The 16,647-nt window shown below is 32.3% G+C and overlaps 4 protein-coding genes across 4 annotated transcripts in view; 2 read left to right on the forward strand and 2 right to left on the reverse strand.

Moving 5' to 3' along the window:
- LOC119684789 (microtubule-associated protein RP/EB family member 3-like) overlaps positions 1-642 on the reverse strand; it is a 2,871-nt gene extending 2,229 nt beyond the window's left edge. Inside the window, exon 1 of the mRNA XM_038098947.1 lies at positions 10-642. Coding sequence (XP_037954875.1) covers positions 10-642 — 633 coding nt within the window. The remainder of the gene's footprint in view (positions 1-9) is intronic.
- Positions 643-2,572: 1,930 nt separating this feature from the next.
- Positions 2,573-4,252, reverse strand: LOC119672143 (E3 ubiquitin-protein ligase NRDP1-like). The gene is made up of 3 exons (XM_038083120.1): positions 4,207-4,252; positions 3,978-4,094; positions 2,573-3,235 (listed from the first exon to the last, which is right to left on the reverse strand). The coding sequence occupies exon 3, from the start codon at positions 3,228-3,230 to the stop codon at positions 2,598-2,600; it is 633 nt and encodes a 210-aa protein (XP_037939048.1). The 5' UTR covers positions 3,231-3,235; positions 3,978-4,094; positions 4,207-4,252; the 3' UTR covers positions 2,573-2,597.
- A 3,334-nt stretch (positions 4,253-7,586) lies between these two features.
- Positions 7,587-8,207, forward strand: LOC119673233. The gene is made up of 2 exons (XM_038087471.1): positions 7,587-7,672; positions 7,750-8,207. Exons 1-2 carry the CDS (start codon positions 7,646-7,648, stop codon positions 8,176-8,178), a joined length of 456 nt encoding a protein of 151 aa, XP_037943399.1. The 5' UTR covers positions 7,587-7,645; the 3' UTR covers positions 8,179-8,207.
- A 5,733-nt stretch (positions 8,208-13,940) lies between these two features.
- LOC119685048 lies at positions 13,941-16,554 on the forward strand. The gene is made up of 7 exons (XM_038099271.1): positions 13,941-13,947; positions 15,220-15,372; positions 15,429-15,564; positions 15,615-15,742; positions 15,799-16,086; positions 16,152-16,379; positions 16,436-16,554. The coding sequence occupies exons 1-7, from the start codon at positions 13,941-13,943 to the stop codon at positions 16,552-16,554; spliced, it is 1,059 nt and encodes a 352-aa protein (XP_037955199.1).
- The last annotated feature ends 93 nt before the right edge of the window (positions 16,555-16,647 follow it).

A 16,647-nucleotide genomic window follows, 5' to 3' on the forward strand; every position in this document is an offset into this window, starting at 1 on the left:
TTTGCACACTGCCTCAATATTATTCAATTTTTTCTTATATGAATTCCTTTCAGCAAGCACGCTCTGTAGCATAGCATCCTTGGGGTCTTTCTCTGAGCTCTTTGAACCAACCTTTATATCAAGCAGCTTTTTAATAATTTCAGCCTTATGGATACTTTCTGGTTTAGTATTGGCAACAGCTATATATTTTTGTACGGATTCATTGGTTGGAGTGCCATAACCAATTTTTTGATTGAAGCGTTCTGCAACATGATCACGAGTGCTAGTTGAGTTTTTACAGTGAGAATCATAAAACTGTTTAAACCAAATTAGAAAATGTAAGTTTGGTATATAGCGATACTCAGTAATATCCAATATCGGTATTATCTTAGACTTGATAACAAATCTGAGAGAGTCAATTGCTGATTGCAGCAACTTGTAGTTATGTACACAATCCATTTTCACATTAGTAAAAAATACAACCGTTCTCAAATCAATTGTGTATGGGAAAAGATAATGCATAGCTTGGCAATAGGCTGCACCAGTACGTAATTCGCTAACTTCTCCAAAGTCAGCTCCTACAATGCCATTTAGCCAAGCGAGTAGTTCATTGGCTGAACAATTCGATTTTGGTTCAAAGGCCCAGCACGAAGTCGTTGACATTCTGGCAACTTTTCTTGTCTTGGAATTACAAATTACAAATTACAAATTTAGAATTTCAAATTTCGAATAAACTACAATTTAGAATAATCAATAAAAAATAATAAAAAAATCTTTAAGAAAAGTACATCATTAAATATTATTATAAAAACATTGGTTACTAAGTCAAATTTCATCAAAACTATTTCTTAAGTTTGACAGTAAGTTCTCACTGGGAGGTATGAAGTTGGAATCTTTAGAATGTATATAGTTGTCAGTGTAGTGTGGTTAATTACTAGTTATCAAAATGTCTGTTTTCGGTACGTACTGCAGCTACATAATTAATAATTTGAAAATACCGGGCTTCTCTTAATAACCTTGCTAGGCGTGTAGTGTACAGCTGTCATGGGTGCCTGGATATAGAGACATTTCGGACAACTGTAGCGCAAACGATTTTGCCAAGGAAGGTACTCTACTCCCTGACATTCATTTCTCAGATAGTGGTGTCCCACTTGCAATAGCTATTTTTCAGCTATTTGTGTTCGACTTGCAATGCCTAAGCTGGTAATCAAATAAAAATATCTGAGTATAGCTAAACAAAATTGAGCTGATAAACCCTGCTATCAGATTTCAAGATTGATCTCGTCCAAACTGCATATAACACATATTAACCAGATTCTTCAACTAATATTTAACTGATCAGCAATACTGGATCTGTTGTGCCGGGTCACTGCATATAAGAAAGACATGCTATGAAACTGGGTCTACCTTATACACACTTTTGTCGTGATTGTTGCTGTGCAGATGAGGAGGAAACCGCATTTTACCTCACGTGTCAGTGTCCATCATTGAAAAGATAGCCTCTTTTCTTACCGCCCTGACCAAGATATCATCCAACCAAGATGTCATCCAGTAAAATCAGGGACTGAGTCTAGTTTATAAATTTGTCGAGTTGGTTTACTTTTACATAAATGGGGGTGTATTGCTGTGCGGCTTTGCTCGTACTCTGACTTTATCTACCAACCTAAGTTACTCTAAAACGACTGTTCGCGCTCCTTTTTAACTCGCAATATATTAAAATCAACCTGTTCTGTAAGGTTGAGCAAAACTTTATCACAAATGAAATGGATTACAAAGATGGGTTATTTCAAGAAGGTGACAACAACAAAGAGCTCTTAAAAATCAGACCACTGTATTATCGAGACCTCGATATTTTTACAGCACTGCAGAGATATCCTGAGATACGTGGTAAGCTAGAAAATTAAAAACTAGTAGGTTTCTCAACACTATAGGTCTAATCCGGCCTTTTCTTATAAAAAACTGCATGATCTTATTGTTGAGTAGATTTTAGAAAGCATTTCATAAAAAAATCTAATTACTCGTTAGTTCACTTTTAACTAGTTTTGGTATTAACTGTTGTTATGTGCATATTTCTACATAACATACATATATATATTTATTATAAAAGAAAGTTTCCTTTATAGTACGAGGCTAGTTAACTCAATGCACTTGAGTACTTTTATCTCTATTAACTGCGATGTTCATTCATAACCCCTCTGCATGCTTTGATTAAATTTTTGTTTATCACTTCATCAGACTAAGCAATAACTGACCTCAGATCTGCATACCTCCCCGAGGAGCCTATAGCCATTCTGAGATCCATTCTGAGACAAAATAAAACTTAAAAAGCTGACTGGAGTGTCTATGAGACCCTCCGGCGGGCACATGCTTTCTTATGTTTGATGATGGACATATAAGCAATGCCTCTTGATAATATCCTAGGACAGGAGATTAGGGCTTTGATCATTTATATACTTTATATACTCACATCGTCATACGATAAATAAATTACTTAAATAAATATGTGGAATTTATTTATATATATATATACATTTAAATATAAATTTAATTGTGTTTGTACGCTTATATTCTTATTATATTATATATTCTTTATATGTTTAATTTGACATCTTATAGCATCACGAAAAAATTTTCAAGTAAAAACTTTTAATGAAATTATTCAAATAAAGGAATAAGGAAGCAGCAAGGATTCCGACTTTGAAAAAAGGATTGAACATACTATTTTGTAGAAGTTTAAGCCTTATCGCGGTTAATGCATTTAATTTATTTACAAGAATTTTAGTTTCGAATTGCAATTGAGCTCGGTCTAATTGTAAATTTTGAATTTGCTGTGCTTGCATTTCCAAGATTTGACGTAGGCCACTCACACAGTGGTGGTTGTCATCTTTTATCAGTAAACCACATCCCATTCGACATCGGAAGGGATTCTTATCACACGTATCCTCATGTTTTTGCAATGAATCGAATTTGAGTTGAGTTTCACATCCATGAATTCTATTCTCACAACTAATAGTTAGGTCTGCTAACATATTGCGAACAACGCGAGATGAAGTTGTCAAATCCTCTTTCACTAAAGAATGTCTGCATTCCGGGCACTTTGAATGATCAGATAAGTATTTCAATATACAAGCACGGCAGAAATCAGCCACACACGCATCACATTTTACAGGATCTTCTAGGACGTCGTTACATATGACACACAAGAGCAGTTCATCAACGAATGTAACGAAACGATTGATTTCATAACCCATTTTTGCTAAAATTCTGTTTGAAAACAAAAAATTTTATTATATTATTAAATAATATAAAAAATAAAAATGAATGATAATTGTTAATAACTGTTTACTAATCGCAAAAGAATACGCGATGCTTAGATGTCTCATAAAATATGATGAAAAATCTTCAAATGACTGGTGAATGGGATAAAACCAATTTATATTATTTGTTGTTGTTGTTGTGGTTTAAGTTAGTGCTATTACACAGTTTTACTCTTTTGTGGCTGGGAGCTTATCCCTGCCCCGCAATAAGCTTTAATTATACTAGAATTATTATTATTTATTTATCTTTTATCTGATGACGGACCGTAGATCAGCATATCTTCCTGTGCGCCCTGAGGTAGACTTCAGGTTTGTTAATATATGTATATGCTTTCAAGTAATGGAAATTAAATCACATACGATTATGTTGTATGAAACAGTATTCGTCAAATAAGATCATTTTTCACCATGAAAAAAAAATATTAAATGACAAGTGAGGTGACGCATTAAATTTAACGGAATTGTTTGAAGATTATATATTAAAAACTAAATAGGTTCAATCAAATGATTGAATCCAACCTATATAGTCAGCAAATATTAAAGTTGAAGAAATAAACCGAGGGAAAGAATAAATTTGATGTAGAAGAAAGTTATTGTATTACAACATGACAACGCGACTCCCCAGCAAACGTTTTGGAGTCTTAAACATTCAGAACTTGACGAATATTTTAGTGAATTTACCTTTTAGTCTAATATTGGTCCAATATATGTATTGGTAATATTGGGATCTCTCTTGCCGCAGAACTCAGACCAATATTGGATTGTAGAGATTAGATTAGTTTTTCAAAGAGAAAGTAGCTAAATTGTACAATAAAATAGAATTGGAAGAAATACTATTATTAATAAAATGATTTTATATAAAAGAAAAGTCAAATATTTTGATCTAAAAATAAATTATGAAATATCTCACCGCTTTTGTTTATGACTATTAAATACTGGACGCTACTTATTGCCTTTTCGATTACTTATACTAATAACCAAGTAGTAGCCCCTCAGCAATGATTCATCCATTCAAACTTACAACAAATTTTTGAGTACTTCCTTCACTCCAATTTTTATTTACTTGAATAATTTTTAACTCCAATGCGAGGGCGTTTGAAGATACATCCAAAACTTATGTTAATTAATTTTTTAAATTTAATATAGCATTTATATGAAATTTTTACAAATTAATTTGTAATAGATGCCAACAAAGGGAGAATGAATCTCTTCACGATTTTAATAAAAAAATATTTTAATAAAAAATATAATATTACACTTTTATTAATCAAATTCAACTAATGCATAGCAAACTAATCTTTTCAAGTGAACCAACAACTGGCACAGACATTACTTATATCTCCAACCCTAATGATGAAGAGAAAGTGTTGAGCTGGTGAAGTACTGATGATGACAATTGTTGGCATCATAGAAAGATTATTAGCAATAAATTTTAAATTCATGGTCCAGTGTCAATATTTTACAGTTGACTTAAACCATATATAGGAAAATGATAGAGAGATCGAATAGCAAATCATTAAAGTGGGAGATATTATGGAGGTGTATCAAAACTAAAGAAGATGAAATTAGACGAATGATGCTAGGAGGAAAGTCAATAGACGCTAGGGTTGCCACCGAGTGTATGGAAGTAGGTACTCATACACGTAAGTAATTTTAAATTTGGCTTAAACTATAGAATCAAAATAGAGATTGCCGCTAGGCTTGAGTTTGCATTTTTAATTAATGCAGTTGTAAAAAACTCTAAATCCAAATAGATGAAATTTTTGAATCTAGACAGAATTTTTTTAAAAAACTATTTGTGGACCACATGAAGTAAGAGTATTTAAGAAACGTTAAAATAGTTTCTCATAGCAAAGAAACTTAATCTAATAATTGATTTGATTATAGCTGCGGAGGGCAGTTTGGTGATTAATATGGCAGAAGCTAGCGTTCAAAAGCATTAATCTAGAACTTTAGCGAATTGACAGTTTTTTTTTATTTGTTCACAAATACTATATGTTATAATGAATAAAATGTTCTCTTTTCTCGTTGCATTCATAGTAAAAGCCTCATTTGTTTCATTTTCTTATCGAAGTTGTGAAAAGCTTTAAATTATTTAGTGGAAAGATGTCAAAGATGTTCAGTATTTTGCTCGATGACAAATGTTTTTTTCCGCATATAAAATTGTAAGACAAATATACTTATATTCTAAGTATAGAGTCTGGTGTGCACAAATTTGGCAGATTTTCAGTTGATATTTTTATATACGTTTATTTCAGAGATGCATTATATTTATGTATGTATGTATGCTGATCCTTTTTTCGAGTCAGCGCAACTGGGCACTTTTACTCTTTGATAGCTGGGATTACTACAGGGTCCCACCCATCTCATTGACTAATATATATATTTATATGGATACTTCAAATTTCGCATGTGTACTCGTATGCTATCCCATTTCTTGGATTTGCATTAATTGGAGAGCATACTAAATTGTCATTGGACTACTTTTTGGAAAAATATTTGTAGATATGTGCTCGTAAATCTTCTTCATTTGTATTTCTGATTGCGTGGCATTGAGATGATAATCACTTTAAGTGAAATTTTATAAAATTTTTAATCCTTTAATAACAACATTTTTGTTTATTATATTATGACACCAAAAACAGTTTTCTCTCCATACACAAAAGCATTTAGCAATGAACTTTTGTTCTAAATTTTCTCTTTATATTTAAGATAAATTTTATGGAAAATAGTTTTAGCATAAAATTTTAATCTAACACAAGATAAAATAAAGAAAGCAATTTACTTAAATTAACTAAGATAAAAATACTACAATACTAACCTTGAGTTAAACAATTAGTCTCATTTCCTAAATATATAATCATTTTCGTAGAAATATTTAGAACAAAGCAAACACTACTGGTATAAATTTAGTTAATTGTACCTAGTAACCCAAAAGATTTTTTATACCATTGCTGGAGAAAATGTCTATTATAAAAACTCTATTATAAAACGGTATGATTATCTATCATGATACTCTGATAAAATCTTTAGGAAATATTACATTAAAATAACTCTATTTTGGCCCACTGTCTCGATTTATTACAACTAGCAATGCCTACAATATCTACACTAATGATTTTGGACCTATTAGGCTCATTGCCGAGGGAGTGAGACGTTCGAGTGGCTGAAACCAGTCCCTTTCAAACTAAAGGTGTCAGATGACTGTATGTATAAGAATGACTATTAATTTTTAAATACATAACATGACTAAATAGTAACAAATAGTAAATTCTTTTTAGCATTTAATCAAAAAAATTTTCCCTTTTCGCAGTGGTATATATTTGCCTATGGGTTTGAGACAAACACTTGAGAAATTAAGACTATAGTGTAGACATATATCGGTTGTTTTTATAGCTTCACGTCAACTATCGATATCGATTACTATGGTTTGACAGCTGAGAATGTCAAACTGTCTTGGCATTCATATTTTATGAGTGCCAGGATATCGCAGTTTAAATAAATATAGATATGTGCTTCCTCCACTTTTCTATTTGATTACTAATTGTAGAATATGAATGTTTATTAAATCATTAGCTTATAGGAACCTAGAAGACTAATAATATTAGTTACTAAAAATTATTATATTATTTGATTTTCAGATATGTGAAAGCCAAATTAAGGAACCTAATTTACTTCTTTATAGTCGTAACGCTAGTGAATGACTAGTGAATGTTATGGGCTGCATTTTTCATAAGCAATTGGTTAGTTAATGGAAGTTCGTTAATATTCAATATAATTTAGATGTTTATTGACAAGAAACAAGTCTTTATTCTGAATATCCTTTATATCTTAAGTCAACACCACTTATTCATTCCAGTGAGGTATTACTTACACTACTTTTCGCAAGAAGTGAGTTTTTGGTTTGATGCCCCTGAAATAAACAATGACTTAAAACCCTTTTATGTTTCAGAGAAGAAATATATCCACTCCACTTTCTTCTCATTGTATATGCCATTGATATACGAATATTCCAAAAAAAACAACCGGTCTGAAAAGGTGTGCAACCCTTGTATAAATATTTGAATTTGTCACATCCGAGTGTAGAGCAATGAGAAGCCGTTTATATTCGCTTATCAAACAGATTTCTATGTTATCAACATAAGAATTATATTTAAAAAATAAAAACAAATTAATTATGACTTTGTGTCCCTGAATTTTAAAATTTTTATAATGAATATTATCTCACATGTGTATGAGGTGTTTAGACTATTTAAAGCTTAAAAAGTCTTCGTATATAAATGGTTGTTCAGCTGTGAAAATTAATCAGTAATTCAAAACTCATTAAATTCAAAAGAACTAAGGAAGACATGCAGCAGAGTAAAGTTTTTCTATTGGTAATAATATATATCTTCAGTATATATATAATATATGATATACTCAGGATGTTATAAAAATTTTCTAAACATTTCAGTGCTTCACAATAGCTGCAGTATTTCTATTGCAGCATGCAAGTGCAAAGTGTAATGTTTGCGAATCTAACAGTGTTGCATGTATCAACGAAACATCTTTCCGACTCTGTCACGATCAAACAATTGATAACAGATACATTTTTCACTGCCCCGACGCGAATGTTTGTACCGATCTAAGAGTTATATGCGTTGCAGAAGGTCCTAGCGTTAAACCACATTGTGACTTAACCTCAGGATGCAGCGTTTGCAACAACCAGAAGCTTTTCACTTGTGTCAGTCGCACTCAGTACGCTTTATGCAACGGTGATGTGGTAACCGATGATGTTGCCACATGTCCTACAGGATGGGTTTGTAGCAGTTCAACCCCTGAAATTTGTGTTCCGGAAAGTTCAGTGCAAGGTGAAGTAGAGTGCCAACGAAATGCTGTGTAGGTCTAAGTAATAGTTTAAATATAAAATTGTGTAATTAAATTTTGAAAATAGAAATAATTTTCCTTATTTGTATTAATAAGAAAATAAATAAAGTTGTATTTAAATAAAAAAATAAAAATAATAAGAAGAAATGAGTACTTATAACTGCATAATTTCTTGGTTAAGAAAAGAGAAATAAATGTGAAGACGGAAATCAAAACACTAATAAGCGTTGTAAAAAGTGTTCTCGATTTTTTTTTTTGCAGATTTTTGATAAATAAAATTTTAATTGAAAATCGTTTTGAATTTAGTATATATATGACCTCTTACAATGTTTGGGTAGCTTCATAAGTTCATCTGTGCTGAGCAATGCTAACTTATTAACGAAAGACTTGGTAAATGATTTTCAGCACCTTGAGGACAGCCAATTTTTTTACCATTAATAGAGGTCTGTAGAGACCGAAGTCAGGCAGTACAAAAGCTACGATATACAGGAATGGCAGCTCTAAATAATTGTATTTATTTTATGCGTGGTAAACTGCGTTTTCTCAAAAACAATAACAAATTCATTCTATGCTTTTAAATAATTGAGAACTTCCATATTTTATTCTTTCCAAAATATGTAATGTAAAATTTTCCAAAAAAAAATAATTAGAGACACATTTATATTGTGTATATAATATTGGGAGATATAAAAGGTATTTGCGGTTTTATGTACCAGATGTATCAAACATTTTGATTGTCTTTAAAAATTATTTTCATCGAAAATTAATTTTAATCAGGTATGAATTGGTCATTATTATTTAAAACTTTTTTCGGATTGTTTCATAATTCCATGGTTTTAGAACTCTTACGAGTTATCGGCGAAAAATTTGACCAAGTGATATTGACATGCTTTTCGATCGGCCGATATTTCACTATTAAAAAAGTTTTCCTGTAATGAAGGGTGTCAGAAATTTAGTTAAGCAGTAAAATTAATATGATCTAACTTCTTAACATAAAGTTTTAATTGAAACGATTTTGGATATATTCACTGTATATTTTATTCAAATTCAAAACTATATTTTCAAGCAGTAGCAAATTTATTTATTGATATTTACATAACCAGTATAAGGCCGTTAATTCAACCAACGTGAGCGTGGCAGATACCCAAAAATAGACCTTCAGAAATTTTTTCTTTATCAATTCTCAGTTCATACCAGTAATTACAGTGCTTACGGCCACTTTTTAAATACAATAACCTTAGCGCTAAGTACAGAAAGTTAATCTACAGCTAGATAATCAGACTGGCATTTCTCTCAAAGTCAAAGTTGCTCAAAGTTAGGCTCACCGAAAACTTTTCAAAATGCCACGGTACGAATAATATGCTAAGAGATTTTGGAATAGATCCAGTCAAAAAAAAAAACACAAGAGGCAGAGTCTTGAAGCTATACATATGCGAAAACTAACAGGCTGCCCTACATAGCCTGTCTAATTTCAGATCAGTCACTAGCCGTACGGTGCAGTATGCAGATTCTATATCAGTCATCGAATAATCAGCGAAGCTTGTGAGGAATACATAAATTAGTCAAAGAGAAGGAAGAGACTCTGTAAAAAGTCCTCAGCCAAGAAAGAGTAAAATTGCTCAGTTACACTAACTCGGAAAAACCTGAACACAAAACAAATGGTCAAAGTGATGTGTATATAAAGTTTTCATTGCTAAAGACGTTCTAGTATATTATGTGTTCCTTCCTCCTATATTTAAGCTTTTTATCAAGAGGTAGACCTAAATATTTATTAAAGAATCTGCCTGAATTCTGGTACTTTTATATTTGTATCTGGTTGGATTTTGTTTCTTATACATTAAGACCGAAAAGTTTTCGGAAATTCTCATTTAAAATTCGCGCGCTGTATATTTTTCGATATTTTAGTTTATGTAGTTTGGCAGCACTGTCCTTAATTACTATGCCAAAAATGAGCGCGATCTGTCAGACAGTTCGTTTACGGCAGCTGTTGAAACCAGTTCACCTCAGTAGGGCGTTGCGAAAAAAACAATGGAAAAAAATATTGAACAAAGAGTTTGCATCAAATTTTGTGTTTCGAACGAAATTTCGTGTGCAGAATCGTTGCGAATGCTACAAAAGGCTTATGGGGAATCAGTTTTATCGAAAACTCAAGTTTATGAGTGGTACAAAGCCTTCCAGGACGGTCGTACGACCGTCGAAGACATTTCGCAACGCACTACTGAGGTGAACTGGTTTCAACAGCTGCCGTAAACGAACTGTCTGACAGATCGAGCTCATTTTTGGCATAGTAATTAAGGACAGTGCTGCCAAACTACATAAACTTAAAATATCGAAAAATATACAGCGCGCGAATTTTAAATGAGAATTTCCGAAAACTTTTCAGTCTTAATGTATATGATTATATTTGATTACATGATTATATAAGATTATTTTATATATAATTATCTTATATATATTATTTTATATGTGGTTCTTTATAGCATTTCAATGAGGATGCTGCAGTTCTCTAACACAAAAATTTATGGATGTACAAAACTTATTTAAGCATAACTTTTTATCACAATTTTTTGTTCTCTACACTGAATTGAGAACTATTCAATTTTAATCATTTGTAGCGCGAATTACAAGTTCTTGGCAAGTAACAAGTGCCACGAATCCATTACCGTCTGATATAAGCCTTATATACCGATTCTATTACTGTTTATAAGACAAGTTTTACTTAAAACTAAAGACCGTTGCAAGGCATATATAACTTAGAAATAAATAATAGTTTTGTAAAATATCAGGCACATAATCTGTACTCTTCCCTTCTGATATTAGGAGGTCCTCAACAGCTGACATTCTGGCTTCCATTCTGAAGGCGGAATATCTTCTGTTCGGTTAGGATCTGTTGCAGTACAAAAGATCAACCATGGTCGCAGTGATTCACTCCGTTGGGAGCTGGTACCTTTTTTATTCCTATTCCTAACGTAAAAAAGATTTTTATTAAGATACTTCTGTTAAATTTCAAACTAAGATTAACGAAAAATATGCATAAATATCCAGGCTCTCAAGAGAGTTTATCTATCGATATTTACAATATTTTGAAGTGAATATTATTAACATAAGAACTATAGATACAAGTGCCAATCCGTCTTGTAGAAGGTATGCCACTATTAGACTTTAAGGAATAAGCATATAGTGTTATAAGTATACGTTATATATAAGTTCCGTCTACAACGAAATAAGGCACTTTTAGCAAGGCATTTTTAACTAAGACCGCGTGCGAGTTCGCGTAAACTGAGATAAAGTAAATTGGTATTTCCTAGGGATTTTTTGCACTGCACTTATGTAAATATTTATAAATTTTTATTATTATTTCATCATTTTTATTATTTTATTATTATTATTATTTATAAATATTTATTTATTTATTGCACTTATTTATTATTTATGGTTAAAAGTTTCCAAATTAATCTATTTATTTACTAAAAATCTTATAAAATTTCCACAATGGTGACGCCAAATTTACTTAATTTTTATTTAATTTACCCTACTCGAAATTGTAGTAAATACCAATATTCGCTGCCATACCGACATAATTTACTATTTCCTTCAATTTATCATCAATTTACTTGAATTCATACACGGCCTAAATCGAAAGCTTAAGATCATAGGTTAGGAATAAAATCTATGATATACATTCTATAAGTATAGATCTATCAGTCTATACCTGTTACAATTTAGTATTATTTGCGAATTGTGTTCAAATAAAAGTTATACTAGTTCAGTGTTTCATGTAAAAAAAATTATTTAAAATCAATTACAGCTAACAAGCCAATTAAGATAACATTGACCCAAATTTTCGTAGACCTATTTTTTTTTGAAATTGTTTTTCTTTGTGCAATCACATCATTTTTTTTCTCTAAAATGTTTTTATATAATTCAATCAAAAAAAGAGCTGAAGAGAGCGACAATTATTCACACCTCATGAATAAATTCACAAATTTGTTCCGTAATTAATATATTTATTTCGGTCGTCATACAATCGGTATGTATGTAGGTATGTAGGGGTTCTGCGTTTAGTGTTTAGTGTCACAATGTGTTAAGTGATCAAATGGTCCGGTGGCCACAAATCGTTTTGTGGGAATTGCAAAAGTTAATGACGGCTTTTGTGCAACAGGAAATTTGACAAACGAGCGAGTCTAGGCGCAAAACCCCAACTCATTACGCACTGCAGCGCCTTGAGGAAGTGTTAAAGTGCACTTCGGATTAATGGGTTGCTTGAAAACTTAACCGAAACAGTTTTGAGTGACGTTCAAGTGCCGACAGCAGGCTCTTTACCACCACACTTTCTGTAGGAACACGATATTTTTGCTTTGTTTTTTTTTTCTTTGAAGAGTGAAATATATTTTAATAAATTTTGCTAAATTATTGCGGTGCAATAATAAAGGCTTAGGCTTAAATTGTAATTGTAGCGCAACTAATTATCTTACAGCACATCAATAAATGAGTTTGTTGCTTTGGGATTTAAGCATTTAAACCTCCACTGCGGAGGAGCTTATGGTTTTATTAAACCACCAAAACAAGTACTTAAGCCACACAAAATAGTTACAAATGCCGTGTCAAACGCTCGAAACACAGTTTAAATGCTTGGCGCAGATTTGCACTTGTCGCCGCGTTTCGCTGCGAAGTATCTGAAGCGCCTCAACTTCACACTTTAAAGTATCTATGCGTTTGCCTATCGCACGCCAAAAAATTAATAAAATCAACAGTGCGTCAACGGCCATTAAACTTACAATTTTTTCATTTAACATTTAATTATGTTTTCTTTTCATATTTTTTGATAAATTGTCACGGCAAATACGCAAGCGCAACAGTCGCGTTTGGAATTTTGTCGCACGCGTTTCCAACTTGCATTCGAACCAACTTGCGGTGAAAAAGTTCTCAAAATGCTTAAATGTGGACAAAACAGTTTTGTGGCTTCAAAAAGGATCATTTTTATCGAAGTCCTTATATGCTTCTATATGCTGTGCACTGCGGTCTTCAACATCGAATCGAAAGTTCAAAATAATTCATGGAAGGAGTTGATATTTGGAAACAATCATTGGACTAAGATATCAACGCGAGATGCAAGATGTGTGTGATTTTTTTAATTATTTTCAATATATCTCATTAAATAACTCATTAAATTTTTGTTGAAATTGGATTAAGTATATATTATAAACATAATACTTTGACAGGACACAAGTTCAACTCTTGGTACTTGCAGTCTAAAAATTAATTACTAATAATTAATTATCGGGTGTTTATTAGCTGCATGAGAACTTAAATTGCTAATGCAAGACAGAAATATTATTTTAATGAAATACTTTTAATAATAATCTGGTAGATACTTTCATGGCATTTAATTATTTGAATAAGATTTCCGATATATATTCGCCGCGGCTTCGAATTACACGGTCCATTCGATCAGTCCAATTTATGACTATTTTCATTCAATAAATGTATGGCATCAAAGGTGGCATAGACATTGGCTTCCAATTCTTCAAGATTTGCGGGTTTCTCGGCATAAACCAATGACTTAAAATAACCCCATAAAAAGTAAACAGTAATCGTGAAGTAATCGTGAAACCACTTCTGGAAACAAAGCTGTTAACAAATTGATTTCACAATGAATCGATTGTAAAGCTGTAAAGCGCTGTATGCTTCGTCTTGTTGGAACTAAATATTATCGATGTATAACTGATTAATTTTTGGAAACAAATCTTTAGTCAGCATGGCTCGATAGTGCTCACCATGCACTGTGAGTACTATCAGCTACTTCCTATTTCGAAAAAAATAAAGACCGTTGACGCCGTCACACCAAACAGTCAATTTTAATGGATGTAAGGATGATTCGTTAACGGTTTGAGGATTATCTTCATTCCATATACGACAATTTTGCTTATTGACGTAGTGATTTAATCAGATTAAATTGCGAACAGATTTATTTTTTCCAAAGTAACTTTAAACAATTTGGAGACGCTGTTCCAACGACAACGATTGATGATGAATTGCCAAACTTTAATAAACAGAAATGTCAACGCAGTTTGATATTATCATTTGTCAAAGCATAGTTATCCATATCGATAAATCTTCTGCAAAAATAACACTCGTTATAAGATATAAATCCAAAAGGCAACTGATGACGGGTATTTGCTAATACTCGACAAAACTGTATGTTCAGCTAAAAATTCAATTAATTTAAAATAATAAAATTTTGTTGTTCCAATTTACTACTGTTCAAAAAACCTCTCACGAATAATACAATATAAAAAAAATGGTTTTAAAAATTTTTAATAAAAAAAGATGCTTTAAGATGCAATCACAACATTATAAATTGAAAAAAAGAGCTTCTCATAACGTTTAATTTTCGAAAATCAAAAAATAGATACATTGCAGTGACAGTCACATTCTCTGTAACTGCCCAGTCTTGATCTGGGCCAGGAGGAGGTCACTGGGTCGAGGACTACTCTGTCCTTCTGCCTTATTATTAACTGTTAAGTAATTTCTTCTGAACAGACATATATGAGCACATCAATATCATGCAGAGTGAAACCCTCATCATTCCTTTCTATTTTAGTGAACAAAGTTAATGTTGTTGAGGTCAAGTATCGACGAAGGATAACTGATGACTATACCAAAGCAATGTCTTCTTCGAGTCCATTTTAGTGTTGCAACAAGTAATTTAACAACATAAATTTTCGTGTCCAAATTTACTCTACAACTTCAGCCCAATTAACCGTTTCATTAATGTGTCGAAATTCCCTTACTTTGCCTGAGGCTAGTTTAGTTAAGCAAATGCACTAACATTAGTTTTCCTTACATCCAATTTTCTTCCACTATCATCTCCTCTCAACATATCCGATCAAATTCATTCGTTTTCCAAATTACACGTTATATTTTAAGCCAGCTTTACTTAAGAATTGTTGTAGATGACCTCTGAACTTAAAAAATGTCTATGATAAAATCTTTTTTATTATGTTCATCATCACTAACGTAACTTAATTTATATAAATTTTTGTTATAAATGTAGTTCTACCTATCTTCACGGTTGTACCGATTGGTCCCGGTACGTGTACAGCACCATCGGGCGAAGTTGGTAATTGCATACAAAGCAAAGATTGTATGTTGCGAGGTGGCATACCAGCAGGTCCTTGCGCAGGTGGATATGGTTTATGTTGTGTTTGTAAGTTTTCTATATAAAAAAATAAATACACTAAACTTAAATAAACTAAATTACAGTTCTTCAAACTTGTGGCGGTATAATACGTGAAAATTCAACATACTTTGTTAATCCCAATCATCCAGATGTGTACGATGGTACTGGCAGCTGTCAGGTCACAGTGCAAAAAGTGCACCCGGATATATGTCAATTAAGGTGGGAGATAGTAACAAATAAAGTATAGTTTTTTATATATATTTCTGCAGACTGGATTTGGATATGTTTAATATTGCGCCACCAGAACCAGTTAATCATTTATGCACACAAGATCAATTATTGGTTTCCGGCGGCAGTCCGACACCAACTATTTGTGGCTCATCGGCCGGCGATCACAGTATATATAGTTTCATACTTTCTCCAGATAAAGTACAATTTTACTTTTTACTTTAGTGTATATTGATGCAGGATTGGGCCAAAGTAATCCTATTCTACTCTCACTTATAACAAGTGGCACATTTCCACGAATTTGGCGCATACGCGTTACCCAAATACACTGTGGCAGCATAAGTCGTGCTGATCAGGGCTGTTTGCAATATTTTACTGGCATTAGTGGACGTGTACGTAGTTTTAATTTTAATACCATTTCGGGTCGACAACTATCGAATCAAGATTATAGCATATGTATACGCACAGAACGTAACTTCTGTGGCATACAGTACAATGCTTGTCCTGATATGGGTGAGCATTCAATACAATAACTAATCCAGTGACTATAACTAATTTTTGAAGTCTTGTGTTTATAGAAAATAATCGTTCACGTTCATTCACCATATCGGGTAATTCGAATAATCCCACTGGTACTATGGTGGGCGGTGGCACACAAGTAACAACAAACACTTGCATTAATGATTGGTTGCTTATAGGTTGCATACGTTCCACGGATCGCATACCACCGCCAAGCGCTTGTGAGGACCGTGTTTGTGGTGGCACTTTTAGTGCAGAAGTGGGCAATTTACAGAAAACTGTGCAATGTATTATAGTATTTTAATTAATTTTATTTTGATTTAATTTCTTGTTAAATTTTTAGCGAGTGTGCGACCTTTTCGATTATATTTTCATGCAGACGGTATTGAAGCACCCACCGATATGGACAATCGTGGTTTCTGTTTGGACTACGTGCAACAGCCGTGCACAAATGGCTTTTAGTTGAGAACATTAAAAATAATATAATTAGTTTTATATATAATTTATTTATTTTAATTTAATTGTTTTCGTTGTTGAATAAAAATATGTATACAT

This window comes from Teleopsis dalmanni, chromosome 1, assembly GCF_002237135.1.
Source record: "Teleopsis dalmanni isolate 2A chromosome 1, ASM223713v2, whole genome shotgun sequence".
NCBI classification, from domain to species: Eukaryota; Metazoa; Arthropoda; class Insecta; order Diptera; family Diopsidae; genus Teleopsis; species Teleopsis dalmanni.